The sequence below is a fragment of the Motacilla alba genome, chromosome 7 (assembly GCF_015832195.1).
Source record: "Motacilla alba alba isolate MOTALB_02 chromosome 7, Motacilla_alba_V1.0_pri, whole genome shotgun sequence".
NCBI classification, from domain to species: domain Eukaryota; kingdom Metazoa; phylum Chordata; class Aves; order Passeriformes; family Motacillidae; genus Motacilla; species Motacilla alba.
The window spans coordinates 24,863,644-24,883,902 of NC_052022.1; the positions used below are offsets into that span (position 1 = coordinate 24,863,644).

Sequence of the window (20,259 nt, forward strand, 5' to 3'; positions counted from 1 at the left end):
GTAGTGCAGTCCAGTGTAAAACTGAATGTCCCTCCCTCAGCTAAGTTCAAGGAGGTCGTGTAGCCCAAGCCGCCCCTAAGATAAACCCTTTTTTTAAGGCTCTGCAGCTCTGCACTGCAAGGCCCTCAGTCCTCTCCCCTGCTCTGACATTTTCCTGTGGTAGCATATGTAAAATATAAAGGTTTCCTGTGATATGTGAATTAATAACACCCCTAAGAACAAAGAGAACTACAGTAAAAGTAAGTGCATTAAAGGAAAGAAGAATATCATACTGATCTTTCGGAGCACAAAGTGCAAGCTTTTAGAAACAGCCTAAGGAATAACCTCACTCTAAAGACCTGAATCTCAAGTCAAAATTAGGCCTCTTCTTTCAGCCATTCCCTTGTCTGGCCACTAGACCATGTGTAAGGTTCCATTCATGGGAAAGAGTGAAAGATGAAGAGTTCCCAAGATAAAAGTCAGGGCAAGGAGATTCCAGACTACACAGACAAGAAGGTGCAGTAACTAGGTAAGACTGATCCAGTGGTTGTAGCCCACAAAGCATGGCCTGCATTTTTCATATGATATATTCAGGGAAGGTTGGGCAAGCAGAAGTCCAGAGACTCTTGACCAGATGAAGAGTAGTTAGATAAGGGACACAGAGGAGAGAAAAGGTGTCCCCAGTGATTCTTGTGGATTTTATTTCAGTGGGGAACTCATTCTGTTATCAATACCTTGTTCCATGCTGTAAGTGAACTGGAAAGGATGGGAGCAGTAAAGGTGAGATCTTATTTGGAACAAGATCTCTTCTACTGCAGGATCTACCTGGTGTCTGCACACATTAACTCAAGAGCCAAAGTCTGATTAGGAAGGGTAGAAGGCACCATGGCAAGGTAATCATCCATTGGAAGGGATAACTAAAGGCAGCCTTGGCTCACTTGGGCAGTGAAGACAGAGATGACTTCAAGAGACTCCACAGGGAGACATGTTGTGCTTTATTTAGAAGAGTAATTGTCATAACACAGGGCTTTTAAGGAGGAACTAGGGTAAAAAGGAAAAAGTTGTGGATCTGAAAATGCACCCTGAGAACAAAACAGCCGGGAAACAAGATGAGTACCACTGGAAACAAAGTTTGCTAGAGCAGTCTCAAACAGGAGAGAGAGGAGTGCCAGAATGCTGCCTGTCACTCTAGCAGGGCAAGGTCCCATGGGTATGTGTGGCATGAGCGCTGAGTTTTACATGGCAATCCTTTGCCAGTGTTTAGTTGGCTAATTGCACCATCAATTTGCAGTCTCAATCAATTATCAGGAGATGACACCATAGTTGATGAAGCTCAAATGCATCATTTGTTTAACTGCATGCAAAACCCAAGCCCAAAAGATATAAAAGGCAGATAATTTAGTTACTACTCTGGATATGAAAATGTCAGGCATAACCTGGTAATTTCATGCCATAAATCTCACTTATATTCTGGTACATGATGTTGCAATGGCATTTATTTTACATTTAATATTAAAATTGATTTAAGCTTGTCCAACCAGTAATACAGTATGTGCCTGTGTCATTATTAGGGTGCAGTTTTTCATTTTCCCATAGCAGTATTTTTATTTATCATCAGTTCTGTTTTGAATGCTGGTTAAGATTAAAGCTACTGTGAATCTGTCATTACAAACAAATATTGCATAACCTAGGTATGGAAGCAGTAAGCTTATTTATATCATTAGGTATTTATGTGATTTCAAGTCTAAGTATTTATGCTGGATCTTTGGATTGGGCTGGCTAGTGTTCGATAACTGATGCTGTTAATTTTTCTAGGTCACAAAGCAAAAGCAGGTCTTCACAATCTACTATATCTACATATATAAATTTTGAAGCTCCTTCTAAAAGAACTTCTCAAAGTGTGGGTTAAAAAAAAGAATGCCGACCTTCAGGATAGCTGAAGTGAACTCTCATTTTTATGGAATTCTTTGGGCAATGATTCAAGGATGTGACAGCTTATCATATAAAAAAGCAAAGCAATTTTCAGAGCTTACATGACTTTTAAAAGGTCCATGAGCAAAAACTGTTTCACTGAGGTTTGAAATGACGCAGGTGCTCTAAGCAGAGATAGCAATAATCAAAGCTCCTGCAGTGTTTTTCATCTGTTGATGTCAAGGTAGTTAGGCAGTAAAGTCCGTAGGTAGCAAAGTTCTGTATAGATGTGGATGTTATTAGTTATAAACTTAGATAATTTTTTCTTGGAAACAGGAAAGCTTAGAGAGGCTGGGTTATGATTCAAGTCACATTGCTGATACAAAAAAGATGAAGTAATTGCAAGTGTAATCAGTATTTTGAAGGGGTAGCAATTTTTAAACATCAAAAACACTAATATTAAAGCAAACAAAGAAATTTGGGGTGGATGCAAGTCCTCCATAAATAATCTAGCTTGCAGGGATTCACTGTGCCACATTATGCAAAAGTACAGTTCTCTGCATGTTGCGCTGGTAGGAAATACCTGATGATTGCTAAAATATTAAGTGCTACGATTCTGCAAGCTGGCACCCCCAAAGGCCCTGAACTGCTCTAATGATGGTTACTTTTCCTCCCACAATTCTTAAAGCAGAATGGATGGCAGTTTCAGATTGAATATACATTTTCCATGTGCTGAATAGTTGTTTTTGTTCATGGTGTTTGAGGTTAACTATGCACGTACTAATCAAACCCACTGCTTCCTTTCTCGTAAAACCAAAACAAAGCTTCATACTACTTTCAGGTATAGCATCTGGGATCAAAGCTATATATACACACTGGCTCTGTGTGGGTTCAAACATTTCGAAGATTCAGTATCCTGAAAGGTGTCACCTCTTTTCCAGTCCTGAGAGTTCCAGTTTGTCTTAAAGTCTGAAGGCATCAGCACCTTCAGCCTGTCCCAGCACAGGAATGCTCTCAATATTGGTCACCGTGGGCTTTCTCTGCACAGCCACTGCCATTGCTGAAGGTGGGTAGATGAAGGAGGCAAGGTATCTGGGGTTGTTGACTTGTTTTCAGTTTCATGTCCTTGCAGGAGACAGACTTGGTATAACAGGGAGAGGAAGGTGACATAGGACTAATGGGAGCGAGGTCTTGGTGCACTGCAAGGTGTCTGGAAAACCAGACACAGACTTTAGAGCAGTACTATCTGCAGGGACACTGGGCAACATTCAGAGTAGCTCAAGAAGGAAGAAAAGATCTTGAAAAACCAGGCCCTGCAAGTGAAGTTGTGACAGCTGATAACATGGGTATAGAGGTTTGAATGTATGGAGAAATTTTACTCTTCATCTGGAATTCTTGCATTGCAGAACTGACAAGATAAACCATGCCCCAAAATGGACTGATATAAAATGAGATTATAAAAATAATGCTGAGTCTCCACAGCTTACTAAAGCAAAAGCCATCCCATCATGTGTCATGATAGAATATAGAAGTTGCAAAAAGCTGTCAGTGAGGTTGTACATGGTACAGTAATTTCTCCTTAAGATGTTTTTTCCAGTCTGTTAATCACGCTTTGTTATGTGCTGTTATATTAGCTTGGGGTATATATTGTTGCTATACTGTGGTTTGGGAGTAGCTAGTTAAAAATAAGGAGAAAAAAAGATCAGAAACAAAAGTATGCAAACAGAATTTCTATTCAGTTTTACTGTTACCTAAATCATTCTGTTCCATGTTCCATAGAGGATGCCAACTTTTTTGTTCCTAAATGTAACTATATTTGTACTAGGCGTATTTCTTTTAAATTTTGGTTTAAAATCTGATTTTAAATTTAAAATTTCAACCTTATCATCCACAGTTAATGTTTTTTAGTTTCATATGTATACTAAGAAGTTTGTGTTGAGAAAAACTGAAGCATGCAGGCCATTCATTGCCTGACTAAGTGGGCCAAATAGCCTACTATTTAGGCAACAAGTAATTGCTGAGATTTATAATATTATTTCTAGTAATCAAAGCATTTCTTGAGCTTTTAAAAGAATATTAATGCACTGCTAATGTGAATTGTGGTCTTGGAGTTCCTTCTTTGAAAACAGCATTTCTAGGAATCACCCATGGATAACAGGAGGTGGCAGAACTCCCTTCCTACTGTACAGGTTTGAATTAAATGACTCTAGATCCTTTCTTGACTGTTCACTTACCATCACACTCTTTACTTCCTTACAGTAATGGAAGTGACTCAGCCAGCAATTGTGCTGGCCAACAGGCAAGGAGTTGCCAGCTTGGTGTGTAAATACAAGAACATCGGGAATGCCAAGGAAATTCGAGTGACTTTGCTTAAACAGACTGGTGACCAGATCACAGAAATCTGTGCTTCATCATACACCATGGAGTTTAAAACATTCTTTGTGGAAGAGGTCATTCAGTGCCATGTTACCCCCGGCCAAAACAATGTGACCCTCACGCTGGCTGGCCTGCAAGCAAATGACACTGGGCTTTACATTTGCAAGATGGAGCGGATGTACCCCCCACCCTATTTTATGAACACGGGAAATGGCACACATCTCTATGTTATTGGTAAGGCAAGCAAATTTACAGTACTGTGATACTTCCAAGTTAAGGGAGCAGCTATTAAATCTCAAAGGTCTTCAGAGTTCTGTTTGTAAGAAGTGAGGGTTTTCAGTGCTCTTGATTAGCTCTTATTTCTTTCAGGTCTCCCTGCAGATGCCCAAAGCAAGCTTAGTCATAGCCATGGAATGATAGCATAAGCAACACCATGCAGTGTACATGTATGTCTAGGCAATTAGACACAGAAGTGCAAAAGTAACAGAGTAAGGTGTGAGGTCTTCTACAGATAAAGACTCTTTTCATTGGAGGTTGAGTAGGCAGTGACTCAGAGCTCAGTTCTGGTGGTATCCTGGGATAGCACAATGCTAGAGAAAAGCAGTGTAGACTCTGACTCACTGACTCTAGGGCCTTCCTTATGAGGCTCATGTGTGACATGTGTGATATCATATGTTTTAGATCCAGAACCTTGTCCAGACACTGCCATATATCTCTGGGTATTGGGAGCTACTGCCTCAGGATTTTTTCTTTACAGTATCATCATCTCAGCCATTCTTGTGGGCAAAGCGGTAAGTCTTGTCAACTCAGCCCCCTTCTGCTAACAATACCCCTTTGTGTGATGAGGACAAGGAGAAATAAATGAGAACAGGGAAGAACACTGTGAACAAACCCAGTGGGATGCTTCACTTTGCAAGCGCAATGTTATTACAATAATGCAAAATAAGAGAACTTGCTGGACCTGCCACTTATATTTATTTATGCCTCATTTGTGTTGCCAGCATAATAGAAAGCAGTCAGCTTCCATCATCTGGACTGAGCCTTGGCTTAGGATTGGATGCTTAAATCCAGGCAAAGTCCTGGATGCTTCTGGGATTGAAGACAACAGTCTTCATGTGTACTCTCATTTCACAAATGATTCACACAAAACCCCAGAATTTAATTTTTTTCTTTTCTCATAATTCACCTCTGCAAAGCAAATTTAAACAACCTTCTCCTAGGATGGGGAAAGTGTAACTTTAAGCATTTTGAATTTCACAGCTAGAAATGTGTGCACAAAAATATGCAAAATGTAAGCCTGGGTTGCCTTTTTCCCCAGGGGTCTGCTGCACTCATAGTCTGTTAAAAATGAACCTGAGCTTGAAACCAAACAATGATTTTTCAATCGGTCCTTGTCCCTAGAAGGTAAATGAAGCTGTCCGGTGTGAACACTCCTAGCTTTGAACCAACACTGAACTCCGAAGCAGGAGCACCTTCAAAGAGCTAAATGAATGGCAGGACTCTTTTTTTTCCCCTTTGTATAAATAGCCCCTGTACATTCCAATCCTCCATGAAATGCTCTTAACAGATCTTCTATAAAGAGGCAGAGAAAGGTGTCTAGAATACATTCTACTCAGTAAAGGAAGAACATCCATCGGTTTCTCTAAAATGTGCTGGTCAATGATTATGCTGTGATTACCTGCTTACTTTACTTTCTTCCCATATGCTACAGATAAAGAGAAGACGATGTCTCACTACTGGAGTCTATGTGAAAATGCCTTCTGAAAAGCTAGAGAAAAAAGTGATTCCATTCCATATCACTGTTAACTGTAACAAGGAAGGAGAGAAACCATTTCCTAGCTGGGATGGAGTGTCTGCTAATTGATTTCAGTTAAAGAAATAAATTAACTGTCTTTTTACAAAAGGCATCCAGGAAGGTGAGAGAACATTCTTTGTAACTTCGATGGTTTGGAGGAGAATAAATAGTACATGTATTCATATTTGAAGATTAACCCTATCACATAAAAATGGCTACATTACGCCATTGACTTTTTTGAGATGTATTGTACCAATATGTAATATATGTAAGTGTGTAGCATTAAGAGCTATTGCTGTTGCAGTTGAGCATCTTACTGTCAAATTTCATCATGCCTACTGATCAACTGAAATCCAAACACTATGATGACAGACTTGTGTGTCATTGCAAGGCTAATCCACAAGTCTGGGGGGAGAGTTAGGAGAGCACACTAATGTACAAAGGAATGTTGACTTTTTTCCCTGCATTGATATTTATTAGTCCCATTTCTGGCATTAGTGCTCTGCACTTCCACAGAGGCCTCCCCATAGGCTGGCACTGATGACACTGCTGCTCTAGAAGCCTGATCTTAGCTCTCTGGAGCGGCATTGTGTCCCAGAAGTGCGGTGATGGAGCTGACTGACGGTTTCTCAGCCAGCGCTGACAGTTTGGTTAGAGAAAATGTTCCAGCAGGAGCCCTCTTAGGCTGTGTTGGGAGAATGCTCCAGCTCTGCTGGGGCCTTGTGTTTTACAAATGCTAAATTAGCATCTATCCAAAAGGCAGAAGTATGTTGCTGTGTTTAACAAAGTCTATTTTCCATGAAAATACTGACAGTGTATAATCTTGTTTATTAGTTATGTACCATTCAATAAAAACCTTGAAGCTTTGCCCAAATTTGAGTTCATTTCTTGTTCACCATTCTCAGAATAGTGAGAAACAGGAAGTGGCTACATGTTAGAAAGCAGTGAAGACAACATGAACCTTTCCTCTCTGACCCTGTGTTTTGCCCTTCAGACACAGCCTGTGTGTTCATGCCAACACTTCCGTTCTCAGCTCTCCTCAGCCAGCCACCATTACTATCTATCAGTTCTTCCATTTGTCTAGTTACAGCTGCTGTGATGTGCTTCAGACACTCAACCAATCAAGTTTTCACTTCCATCAGTTACTCACTTGCAGAAGGTAGCTGTAATGCCTTTGACAGCACCTCCTGTACATGTTTAAACAAAAAACTTGTCCTAGTTTCAAATCCTGTTTCCTTTGCACCACTCTGACACTCTCACTCACTAAACGCCAGTCAACACACAAAGCTGCTAGAGCTTAAAACAATTTCAGAATTCTCAGCTGCTATCTATTAATTTGATTCTTTGCTATCAAAATTTCACCTTGCAACCCAAAACACTGGCAGCATGTGCCTCTGTTTCACAGCTGTGAATCCAACTTCTTGGCTGCACAACCCCAGAGCCCTTTATTCTATGTTCTTCTAGTGGCAGCAGCTCCCAGAACACCAAATCTCATAGCTCTTTTAGTCTGCTTTCCCTCTCTTGCCCATTCATCTGGCACCACCTCCAACCGTGCAAAGACACATTCATATTCTCAATTTGCCAGTGTTTGCAGGTGTTAACTGCTCTGTCAGTGTCGATATACAATGGCTGCATTAAGTAAAAATAGCATCTGATGACTTTTTTTTGGACGGTATTTTACTATTCTGACATTAGTTTGGTATTTTCCCCTATTTTTTCATGATCCAGTGATTTGGGGATAAAAAATGGTAAAAGATCACAAAGCTATTGTCACTGAAAAATGACTAAACTTCTGCCCTTTCAGGTGCAGCCTGATCAGGCAAGTGTGTTCCATGACTCCATGATGAAAAATAGGTTTGAGCCACACATCCACTTGTAGAAGCTGTAGAAAGTGTGAATAATTATCCAGGGCAATTTTTTCCACCATAGCAAGTAGTGAATCATGTGTCTAAGCTCTAATCAGGAATCAACTGTTTCTTTTTTTCCCTTTCCTTGGCAATTCCTCTATACTTACTTTTCTTAAGCAATCTAAAAGCAGCTCAAGTACATTATTTTCCAAGCTTATCTCTCCTGGGTGAAGAGATGCTTTGGATCTGTACCCACAACCTCATGACATCTGGTCACAGCTGGCTGTGAATCTGTGTCACCACAGAACCTGTGCATAGTCCAATTCCCCTCCATTTCTGACCCCTAAGTTGACCATAACTAGGCCTTCTGCATCCACCTGGACAATTTCCTTTTGGTACACCTGCGTTTCCTTGAGACATTCAGTCTGCAACAGCCAGGGAAAAATTCCATAAGTAACTAACAGGTTACTAAAATAGCTGAAGAGTAAAGGTTTTGGGACAGCAGAACAGAAACAATAGTCTCACAAACAGTAGTAGCAATATTTTATATTTGCCTCCTGCACTTAAATAATTATTGATGCTTATTATTTATCTTATTAATCTCTAAAATTATGTTTATTAATTATCTTATAAGAAATTACTCTGCCCAAGTTCTCTGTTTGATCTCTTCATCCTTAGTGGTTATTTTTTCCAACCTTCTCTTGTTTCTGCAGTGCTTAATTTTCTTTGGCTTTCCTTACCACTGAGCTGAATGTTATATAATGCTTTATCACTTTTTGTTCTAAGCCAGGTTCCCCTTTTGAATTTTCTGGCAGCGTGGTGCACTCAAATTTGCACTCATTTGAGGTGCACTCGAATCAGCAGATGTGGCAGTGAAGACCAAAGTGAGATTTCAGTTCAGATTTTATTGACAATGATATTCTCAACATTCATATCTGGCACTACAGAGATGAGTGGAGCCTAAGTACTTGCAGAGATAATATTTATACCTACCTCCCTATGGTTCATGTAGCAGCTAGCTCTGATGAGGGCAGAGCCCAGACCTCAGGAATTTTCCATTGTCCTGTGATGCCCCCCAGAACCTCGAGGTCTGTGCTTTTCCCTGACAGCAGGGAGAAGCATTTTTCACTATCAGCACTCCCAGAAATTTTATATATACGAGTCAAATATAGTGTTCTGTGAGATCACAGCAGTACCAAAATGAAAAGTGAAAATGCTAGATCAGTGTACATCCCAGAAAATGCAATTAAGAGGAAACCATGCCTCTTTCTGGGAAGAATGTGCAAAGCAAAGATGAAAGGATTTGGTCTCAGAACTCTGCTCATTAGAATGGGGAGTTTTAAAACACAACTGAGTATCTTACCTGGACAGCCAAATTATGACACCATACTGCTTGGTGAGGTTCAGGAAGAGCTTCTTTTGATGTGCTCTTCACCTCTTTAGGAGATCTGCCAGCCTGTTTGTGAAACAGAGAGTGAGTTTCTGGCTGGATGGGTGGGAATTCATAGGTATACAAGTCTGCATCAAAGACAATGGCATATGCATACACCACTCCCAGCCCCCAATATTCTATTTTCATTTTCATCCACTTCTTTATCTGAACTATTTCTTTCCTTGTCATTTTCAATTATCAGAGTCCTATCTGATAGAGAAAAACCTGTGACAATGGTTTCCCACACAGCTACTCTGTGAGTAGGCAATGAGTAGTCTGTCATTTTAGGTTTAGAGATTCCCCACTCTTTGAAGGAATATATGAATCTGACCTCACTACTCTGTCAGGCCTTGATATCTGTAGGGAAAGTTCATTAATGCCATTTTCCACAGATACTTAAAAAAAATCAAGGACTCCTTGGCTATGCAAGAGCAGGCATTTTTGACCTATTGCTATCCTTCCTAACATCCTACTTTTGCTCAAGACTCCCTTGGGTCTAATTTCTTGTTTTCCAGTAACCAGTGCTGGCATTGGCCAGGTGACTCCTAATGGATCTGATACAATTGGCTTCAGTACTGACTTTGAGTTTTGCAGGTCCAAAGAGTGTGAGTATGTGTGTGAGGAGCAGAGGTGAGGTTTGGAGGCAAAGTACCTTGGAAAGTAAGATACAACAGGCTTCTTCCTGTTACTAGATAAAAGCCATTGCTGGGGAGTGAGTTCTGAAAAATCAACCAGAAAATGCATGATTTTGCCTGTGACAGAAACAGTCTGAACCAAGACTAAAAAGCTCTACCTCTGGGAGAGACACAAACAGGAATCAGATGATGTATCTGAGAGTTGTAACATGAAATCCAAACCAAAGAAGGCTGGTGCACAGCACATGGATTTCTGCATTACTAAAACAAATTTCTTGTAGACATTTGCAAACTGCATTCTTGCTTGAATATGTAAAAGTTATTTTGAGGTAGCTTCTGTCACAGCTAAGCAGTGGGGCCCCTGCACATAACAGTTATTGATAAAAGATCTTAGAAATTGTGGGAAGGGGGATGTGGGGATGTTTAAGAATTGTGCCTGAAGGCAGTTTAAAAATGTTTGTTGTTTACTAGAGGGATGAAGCAAGGAAGAGTTTAGGTAAGGGACAAAACTTCACTGGGAATCATTAGTAATTGCAGCCGAGGTAACATGGCAGATGTTTCCATGAACTAAAAGATTGTTATCTACTCAAAATTTCACTATTCTTTCCTTTTTCGACTTTTCAAACATAATTCTATTCTATTAATCGCAGTCACGTTTTTATATTTTACTGAACATTTTTTAGCGAATATGAAGTTTCAGTTGAATGAAAAGTTCTCAGTTTCTTCATTGATGGCTTTCTCTCTTCATTCTTTTCTGTCTGCTCTTTTTAAAGAGTAGTATATGAAAACGTTCCGTTTGGTCTGCTTCATTCAGCAAAAAGCAAGACTTTGCTTTCAGAGCAAATGGAATTTCTCACATAATTATATGATTCCAATAGGTAGTACTTTTAGATGACCACATCCTGTGACAGCACAGGTGATACAACTGGGAAAACCTGAAACTGGGTAACATTTGGTTGGACTAGCTGTGTTGTGGGTGGGATTTACTGACATTCATGCTCTAGCCTGCAATGCAGCAGCTTGGTGGAAAGCTGGAACAAGCAGCAGAGTGCTTTATTCTTCCCAGACAGTTCAGTGCCTGGGATGTAGATTTTCGATAGGAAGTGAATATTAAAGTTTGGGCCAAGATTGCCACTGACATGAAAAAAATAGGATTGCTGGTTTTATATAAATAAAAATATATACACTGAGCAAATACTCCATGTTTTTTTCAAACTAGAAGCTCAGTAGCCAGACCCCAAAGACTTATAGTTCAGTATACACAGGCAATAAATGAATCCTGCTCTATATTAAATGGGTTATTGTTAACTTACTACACCTTAGTCTTGTTTGTAGAGCTTCTCCTTGGGAATTGGTAACTTCCTTGAACTAGTGATGAAAGGGGCCAGCAGAAGTACTGCTCACTTTTGTGCAAACTGGAAAGCGTGAGGGGATTGATATGTATTAACTTCCACAGTACTTAGTGCTGGGCACTTGCAACATCATCAGCTGTAAGAAATATTTCAATATCCTTCCTCCCTGTGAAAATTCACATTAAAAGTTGGGTCTCTGTTGGCCTTCAGCTGAACTCCAGATACCTCTTTCCATGTGCTGTTGTGTGGGGAAAGCTGAGGCATTTGAAGTTCTTTAGAAGCTTTGATAAGACTTCTTTTCATCTTGCATGCTTTCAGAGCTGGCCTTTGTACCTGCTAGACAGAGCTGCTAGTTCTTGCTATTGTCATCTACATACTTCGTTTGAAGCCAAACAAATAGGTGATTAAAAACAGGCCTTCTCCTGTGCTAAAAAGGGTCTTAGGTGGTACGATGGTCCAATTTATTTGCATCATACAGATAAAAAATGTAGATGCGATGAGCTGGATAAAAATTGTAAAAATACTTGGTGGTGGGGAAACAAGTACCAAAAATAATCCACAATTGAAACTGTCACAAAACGTGGTATGTTAGCAGTACTTAATCAAGATCTGGAAGCAAAACAGTTCATTTCTCTGTAAGTTATCAAATCTTTCTGGTAAGTGACACTTCAGAAACATTCGACAGCTTCATAACTGGCTGACAATGTTTTACATGCAGGAAAGATGGCTAGAACAGCACTAATCAGCAGAATAAGTTGGTTTCATAGTTGAGCTTTGGTGAGGTGTTAGATTGTGTGGGTAGCATTTATAAAAGCTTTCTCACTTTTAATTCTGTAGCAAAGATGACTGTCTGCTTCACAAATTAATAATATTTTCCTTTCTCTCATAATGCCAAACTAATTCATTATATCATATTGTATTATATGACTATTTGTCTGGTCTTCTTTTTATAGCTCTCTCTCACTAAGATGAAACACCTCTTAAGCTCTTTTCCCTCTTCATCTCTCTGCAAAACCATAGAATCATTATTATAATTTTACCAATTGGTTACAAACTCATGTTATTCTTTCTCTCTTACATAAGCCACAGGGACATATATGGTGTAAAAAATTCCTCACATTAATGTCATCATTTATACTGCAATTTTCAGAAAAAACATGTGTTAGTTTTTATCATGTTTTTACTTCATATTTTATGACTAAAAAAGACCAGGCTTCCACACTTTTATTAAATACAGCAATTGCTTTACTGTCACTGGTCACAAGGAAAGTGTGGTTCTTTCATGGGAGTTGACAGAGAAGCTTCACTGGTGCTTCAGATGCCTCAGTCAGAAACACACCTTAAACAGTTGCTTTATGTTTTCTGGAAGGAGGGCATTCCCTATGCTAAGTGTGTGCATCTGTTTTCTTGGTTTACTTACCAGTGCTGGATGCTCCAGAGGACCTGATCACCTGTGTCTCATCCAACAAATCCCTGAACCAGAAGGGGATGCAGGCTGTGTTTTACTCAGGGGGTGGATGACTTGCAGGAGAGGGAACAACCTGCACAGCACCCATGGAAGTCAAGTGTCAAAAGGAAGAGGCTGCAGGAAGTGAGAGAGAGTCATCTTGTCTGCACACAGTGTGAATGGCACCTCCAAATGTGGCACCTTTTGAAATGGCTCTCCCTCAAAAAGTTGGTTTAGATTCAGCAACGTGGATGCTCCTGGTTTACTTTTCAACATGAAGAACATAAAACATTCAGCACCTAATCTGCTCTAGAGACATGAAGTACTTGAATTTAATAACCTCTTCCACCCACAGTAAATATGTCAATATTTATTTTGGCAAATTTTTGTGTATAGAAAGATTGTGGAAAAAAAGGAAATTTGTTGGTATTTTTTATATCAAATACTTGGACTTCTTTGAAATAGTGTTTTAACTTTATATTTAACTATATCAAACTTATAACAAAAGAGCTCTTTTTGCCAAACATAAAATTATTTTTTCTCAACTTCTTAGTTTGTCAAAATTTCAGATTTTCAGTTTAGGTAGTGAATTTAAAACTCAATTTAAGTCTAATCTTTGCAGAAGAACAGAAATTAAGGATGTGAGTGTTAAACCTCTAAAGAAAAAAGATATTGAAGCTTTACTATCAAAAAATCCAGATTAGCCCAAATGCAGCAAAAACTCTTGTGCTGCTCTTTCCACTTAAAATTAAACCAGAAGTGTTCTGTGTTATTTGTGGCATCTGAGTGGCTCATAAAGGCCCAGTAACTTTTCAATAACTAGTCAGCCTTTTTTCGTCTGATTATGCTATGGGCAATTACCATTGTATGATTCCAAGTTCAAGTCATTGTTACAAATAATTGGACTTTAGATGCTGCCAGTTAGACCTATCTAGGTCTTTCTAACTGCCTTTTACCTTAATCCTTTCTGTACTTGATTTAATTGCCATGGAGGCCAGTGCGTGGATTAAAAGCATCAGCACATGCAGCCAACTATCAGATTCACACTTGTTCATGTGACTTTAAGCTCATGAATAAGTCACAAAATCTTACTTGTCATGTAATAGTAACAATATGATAAAGTTTAGTGAAATATTTAGGTACAGCAGAAAGCTGTCCCTGCACCAGAACTGGAAGAACAAAAGCTGGAAATAGCCTGTTGCATGTGAAGCAGGTAGTATGGGAAAGTAGATTTAGGATTGAAATATATTAAACATATACAATAAAATATGTTAATCTAAAAATATGCTTATGAAATATGCATAACTCTATATTGAGTATGCCTGGAGGCTTTCTTTGCTACCTAAACCCACACTTTATTAGAAAAAAACTCTTGACAAAACCTGTCACCTATTCAGCAATACATTGTCTTGACACTAATCTGAAGTAAAACCTAAAAATTATCAGAAAATCAGTGTTGCCAGTTTCTGTCTAGAAAATATTTCCATGTTTTGCTAAAGTGCTACTTTCAGCTTTTTTCAGCGTGAAACTGATGCATTGATGATATGTGATAGCTAGAGATCCCTTGGCCCTTTTGTTATAAAATGTTTAAAAAGAATACCCCAGCAAAATTTCAAATCAAAAGATTTTACAAGCTCTGCAGAGTCCTCTTTAGTTTCAGCCCTGATTACTTCTTAAGTAAGTATGAGTACAAGGCTGACACTTTCCAGTGAGGGGTGAGTTGATGCAATTAGTCACCCTCACTTAACTAGAATTGTCCAGAAAGCTCATACAGAGAATGCTCACCTCTTGAAAAAGCCTCTGTGCACGTGTACACATATGTGAATGCAGCAATGAAACCATGCAGGCCAAAACCTTCCTTGGGTCAAAGTAACTCTGTGTTCAGCACCAGAGACAGGAGGGAGAAGAGCCACTTGCCCAAAGGCTGTGGCACTGCTGGGAAGTTAGACACACACTTTGGTGTCTGATCTGACACTAAAGGCAGGAGCATACCTGGAGCACTGACTATCCTCACTCTCTGCCTTTTCACTGAAAACTTTGAAGGCTGGCAGACCTTCTTGATGTCTACTGACAATTTGCGAAAGATGGCAATTTTGTACTGATACAGATTGGGAAATTCTTATCTTGAAAGTTTGCAAGTTTAATAGCAAAGGTACTAATATTTTTGTTTGTTGCATTAAAGTCCTTTGAGATTTCTAAAGAGGATATGTCATTACCAACACTGTCCTGTTACAGCATGGATCAGCAGCAGACTTAGTGATGAGTACTGTGAATCTATCTTGCAACAGAACTAGGAATCACTGCTTTCAACAATTTTCAGACACTTAAGCATCCTTTACCCAGCAGATTTTTATGACAGAAGGAACAGGTTGTTTAAGGATCAAAAACCAACAAGCACAATTCTTTTGTATGCAAGGAAGATCTCGGATCTGAAAACCTTATCAATGATTTAGGTGCTGCCACCTACCAAGGATTGGTATTTTGAATGTGTTTCTGGCTGGAGTTTTATCTGTGCTGGTAATACTGTGTTTAGCTTTTCTTTCCCCTTCCCAAGTCACATACATACTGCAGTCATGCATCTTATTTGTACTGTTTGTAAGTAGTTAATCATGAAGTATCATAGCTCATCTTTTTGAAACTGTGAACTATGCAGCAGCCTGTGCCCTTGGCTCCCAATCCTGCTGCAATCACTGTTTACTCACTGGGAATACCAAAAGACTCTCAGTTCTACTGATGCCTAACAGAAGAGCACAGCAGAAGTAACTCTTTATTTCATATGTGGTAAGATTATTATTTGCAATAATCAGGAAGAGTACAATATAAATGAATAGGAATAAAACAGGACCTATTTTACAGTGTCTGTAGGCATCATTCACAACCAGACAGAGCAGGCCGGAAAAAAAGGTGGGAATGATGCTAAAGGACACAGTAGCAGCTGTCCACCTCCCAGCAGTGCCCAAGAGCAGATGGCAGGGAAGAGTATGCAGTCAATGATAGCATGCTATGAAACCTTCCTAAAAGACTGTTCCAGCCCTCCTTCACCAGCAGCTCAGGAACTTCAAAGGGTGGTGAATTTGTCTTCAACAGCCTCAAAGGATTTCTCTTCCATGAATTTACTCTGTCACTTTTTGAAGGCCTATGGACTTTTTAGTTCACATTAACAAGGATGATCAGCTGTTCTGTATTACAGAAGAAACAGAAGAACTCAGAGCAACACAAACAGCCTTTAAAAACAGCAGGAAAACCTAGATAGACCAAAGGGGATCTCTAGGGTAGTTTTCAAAGTCTGGAAACAATGAAATGTTTATTTTCACAGTGGAAAGCCAGTTATGTTTCCATATCAACTAGAACAATTTGTACCTGTCTGATATAAAGCTAATAATAAAATTACCACTTTCTTCTCTGTAACCACTAGCACTAATCACCTACTTATGAAAACGTAACTAGAAGGAAAGATGCAAATGGCCAAATACATTTTTCCCCTTCAACTATTTTTCTTCTTCAAGCAAAAGAAGTACCAAAACAGTCAGTTGTTCAAGAACTACCGAGCCTTCACTGATGTCACTAGAAAACACAGTGTAACCACAGAACCACAGCAACCCAATGAGAAGTAGAGTGGTGTGACTGGCTTACCCATTTTTTTTTTTTTTTTTGGGTTTTTTTGGTTGGGTTTTTTATTTTTTTGTTACAGCTTTTTTCTTACCTAGCAAGCAAGGGAATCACCAATGGCTTGTGGAAGTACATGCCTAAATCAATATAATATGAATCCATGGTCTTGTAACAACAGAATCCTGTATTTGTTGATTGCACGTGCAGCAAGACACCCAGCATAAAAAGTAATACATGTGTTCCTTCAGCATCACATTATGATCACCAACAAAACAGTGCTTACAGATTTCTGGGTCACAACAGGCTCCATTCCTGGCCTGGCAGCAAAGCAAGGCAGCTTCCAGCCAGAGAGTGATTCCTGAGGAATTCTGAAGTTAGGTTTGTGAACATCAGCCCCAGATGCTAAGGTAACAATAATGCTTAGCAGCAGTATCAACACAGTGAGAACAGAGAATCACCAACTTCCATCTTTTCTGACAGTCATCTAAATCCATGCAAGTATAAATGTAAAGGCTGTACCAGTTGAGAATAAAAAAAAAATCAGAGGTCAAGTATCTTACCTCAGATAAGTAAGTATCCGTTGGTGGGCACCTAGTGAGGAATGTAACATGAGGAAAGACATATGGTAATGCTATCCTGAAAGATTCTCATAACCTACAAACATTTTCAGGTTGAGCAATTATCTCAGAGGCAGAAAACCCAGGATTCTGTAATATCTATAGAAACAGTATGGACACCTCTATTTCCCCAGCTTTGCTATGCTGCAGCAGGCTCCAGCAGGATGCTTGACTTCTACTCTGGACATGGGTGTGCTTTGCTGCGGCTCACTCAGGATCACATGAGGCTACAGACCCAAATGAAGCATTACTGGGGTAATGACAACAAAATCCCCCTAAGCAAACATTCACTTTTAATGACCAGCAAACAAATAGTGGAGATCAAAGAGACCTAGTGTGAAAAACGTGTTCTTTTCAGTCAGTCATGGGCAAGCAGGGAACTGCACATTCCTATACAATGTGTATACATCTGCCCAGACCAACTTAATAGTAGCTGGGAACAGCTTAGGCTGAGCAGAGCTTGCTGAGGTTTTATTCTGAGCACAAAAGTGTATTAGCTACTGGGGAGCTTGCCTGAATGTAACGAGATACTTCCTGCGTTCAGGCTGATCCTGTGATCCTGTTAAAGCTGGTTTGGATATTCCACCCTAAACTGTATTGAGAGTGTACTAGAGACACAGGACACCTAATCAAGATGTGAGCCTGACAGCAGAGAACTCATTCTTTTTGCTCCAGTGCTGTGTCTCCCAGGAGCAGAGGGGTGCATGGCACCTTCAGTGAGGAAATCTGGAGTCTTTACATGACAAAGGTCAAATCACCAGAATATCTTATGGTGATCTGCAGTGTGATCACTGTGGTTAAGGTCATGTTTTAGAGTAGTCATTTCAATCACATGTTTTCTAGAGAATATAGATATCTGATTTCTATTTTTTGCTCGTTGTCACTCTAGTTATTACTGCAAATTCCTTTTCGTGTGGTGACAGCATCCAAGCTATCTGAAAGAAGTGTGCCTAGACCCCTCCCTTACAGTGAGATCCTGAAGCACACCAAAGGCTTTATCTAACGCTCTGCTTCACTGGGTTAAAAGTCCTCTGGGACAAATAGAAAACATGTCAGAAAGGTTTATAGTCAACTCCCATCCTCTCTCTTGCAAGAGAGAATTTACTCCTGGCTTTAAAGTTGGTTATCTCAGTTATTTTGAGTGGCAGCAAACTCTGCCGAGTTCTGTATGGCCTTGGGGTAGTTCCTCCTTCACTCTTCACCATAGCACCTCTGAGACTGCATCTGCCACACACTTGTAGTGATGCCCTGAGATGTGACTTCTATTCAAACTCCATTACCTCTTGGTCTTTCCTGGCCTGCTGGAAGGATTGTTTTTACAGCTTGCTCATTCTCATCAAATTAGTAAGAACAGATGAACAATGTTCAAATATCTACAAAAAAGACCAAACCCCCTTCTCGGCTACAATGCTTTCAGAACCCCCTGAGCCCTGAGAAACCTGTTCTGTTCCTCCCAGCACAGGCACTGGCGACCCTGACATTGCACTGCTCTCTGCTGTGCGGTTTCAGAATTTCTTTCTGATTTAAAAAAAACCCTAAACCCCTTTCAACAAAAAGCCACCTGCACGTGCACAGGCTGGTGTGAGATTCTAGGAAACCACAGAGAGCAGTCGTACCTTCGTGAGGGCCGACGCGGGGCCGTGCAGGATGACCCTGAAGGGCTGCACAGCTAGCCAGGAGTTCGGGTGTGCCGAGACCGGGCTGAGGGCGAGCCCCCCGTGGGAGGCAGCACGGAACGGCCCCATCCGCACGGCCTGGCCCTATCCCCACGGCCCGGCCCCATCCGCACGGCCTGGCCCTATCCCCACGGCCCGGCCCCATCCGCACCGCCTGGCCCCATCGGCTCGGCGGTGCCGCCCCGCGCTCCGCTCGCCGCCTCAGCCGGCCGGCCGGCAGCGCCCCCGCGCGGCCGCGGAGCCGCAGAGCCGCCCGGGGCCCGGGGGCACGGGGCTAGACGCCATCCGGGCGGCCACCCGGGGCTACAGCGCTTTCGGCAGTGCTGCTTCCCCCGTGTCACAGCGCCCAGGTGAGCTCAGCCTGAAAGGTAGCTCTTGGAAGCCTCTCCTGCGGAAGGGGATAAAAATCCTTCACCGGCCCCTTGCGGCAGGAGCCCGAGGCTGACGCTGCAGGGTACCGACTTCGGTTGTCTTTGCTCTGGCGCCCAGCAGAGGAGTGCGGGTGGACGGAGCGAGAGATCTCACCTTTGCAGGTGCGAGTACTGCCTTCGGTAGCTTTGGTCTGCATGTACAAAGAACTTTGTTGCCAAGGCTGTAACCTATGCGATTCTGAATGATAGACACAAAATAGATGAGACTTAGTTACATTTTTGTGATTTCATTTTTTACTCCCCAAACCCATCAAGGCCTGAGCTGTCTAAATCCAGCTCCAGTTAACCACTAACAACAACAGTGAAATCTGGCTTGGATACACTTGAGAGACAGGGTTTCCAAAAGCTGTTTAAGTCAGCTGGGAAAAGCATGTATGTATCTCCAGTCACTTTAGTGTTTCTGGAAGTCCAAGACAGCGTTGTGCTGCTTCACTCGTCCTTGCAATTTTCAGCGTAACTTTTCATTTATCTGTTATCTGCAAGAATGCATCACAACTTTGGTGACTGTATCTGTTGCAGAAAGTTTCTCTTTGTTACACTGTCAAGGCACTGGTAGCAAGAGTTTACCTTTAAGAAGTAATCACAACAACGATGAGACAAAAACCACACCACAAACCCCAAGCATCACCACAGAATGTGACTCTTTCCATCCTAACTCCTTAAAGGCAGCTGACCAGATAACCACATAATAGGGGTGCCCACCCTACTGCAAACTTTGAAAGACTTCGGGTGTGAAAATTTTACAAAATGTGTATAATTTGTCACTGTTACACCTAGAATAACTTCCATGGTCGCCCAGCACGTCCACATGTATCTGTCATGCACTGCTCCCCCTAGTGCCAGGCACTAACATTCTTGGTCTCCAGGTTTGCACTTGGGTTTTACACATTTGCCACCTGTTCTGAAAGACCTCCTTTCCAAACCTAGATTTAAGGGGCCCTGTAAAAAAGTCACGCTCAGCTGCATGTTGGCCATAGGGAACTGAAATGGCTTCAGAAGATTCATTCCTGCTTCTGGACCACTGCCCTTGAACATAGGCCATCTACAACCCTTGTATTTTCCTAAAGGCCTCCTGCACACTCCAGCATATGCCAGTGAAAAGTACCTGCTGCTCACAGTCCTCTTCCTAGTACACCTCGAAGGGCAGGAGCA

The 20,259-nt window shown here is 41.0% G+C and overlaps 1 protein-coding gene across 1 annotated transcript; it reads left to right on the top strand.

The window, feature by feature from the left end:
• The first annotated feature begins 2,453 nt into the window (after positions 1-2,453).
• CTLA4 (cytotoxic T-lymphocyte associated protein 4) lies at positions 2,454-6,240 on the top strand. Its single transcript, XM_038142649.1, has 4 exons — positions 2,454-2,956; positions 4,150-4,500; positions 4,948-5,057; positions 5,978-6,240. The coding sequence occupies exons 1-4, from the start codon at positions 2,899-2,901 to the stop codon at positions 6,128-6,130; spliced, it is 672 nt and encodes a 223-aa protein (XP_037998577.1). The 5' UTR covers positions 2,454-2,898; the 3' UTR covers positions 6,131-6,240.
• Positions 6,241-20,259: the final 14,019 nt, after the last annotated feature.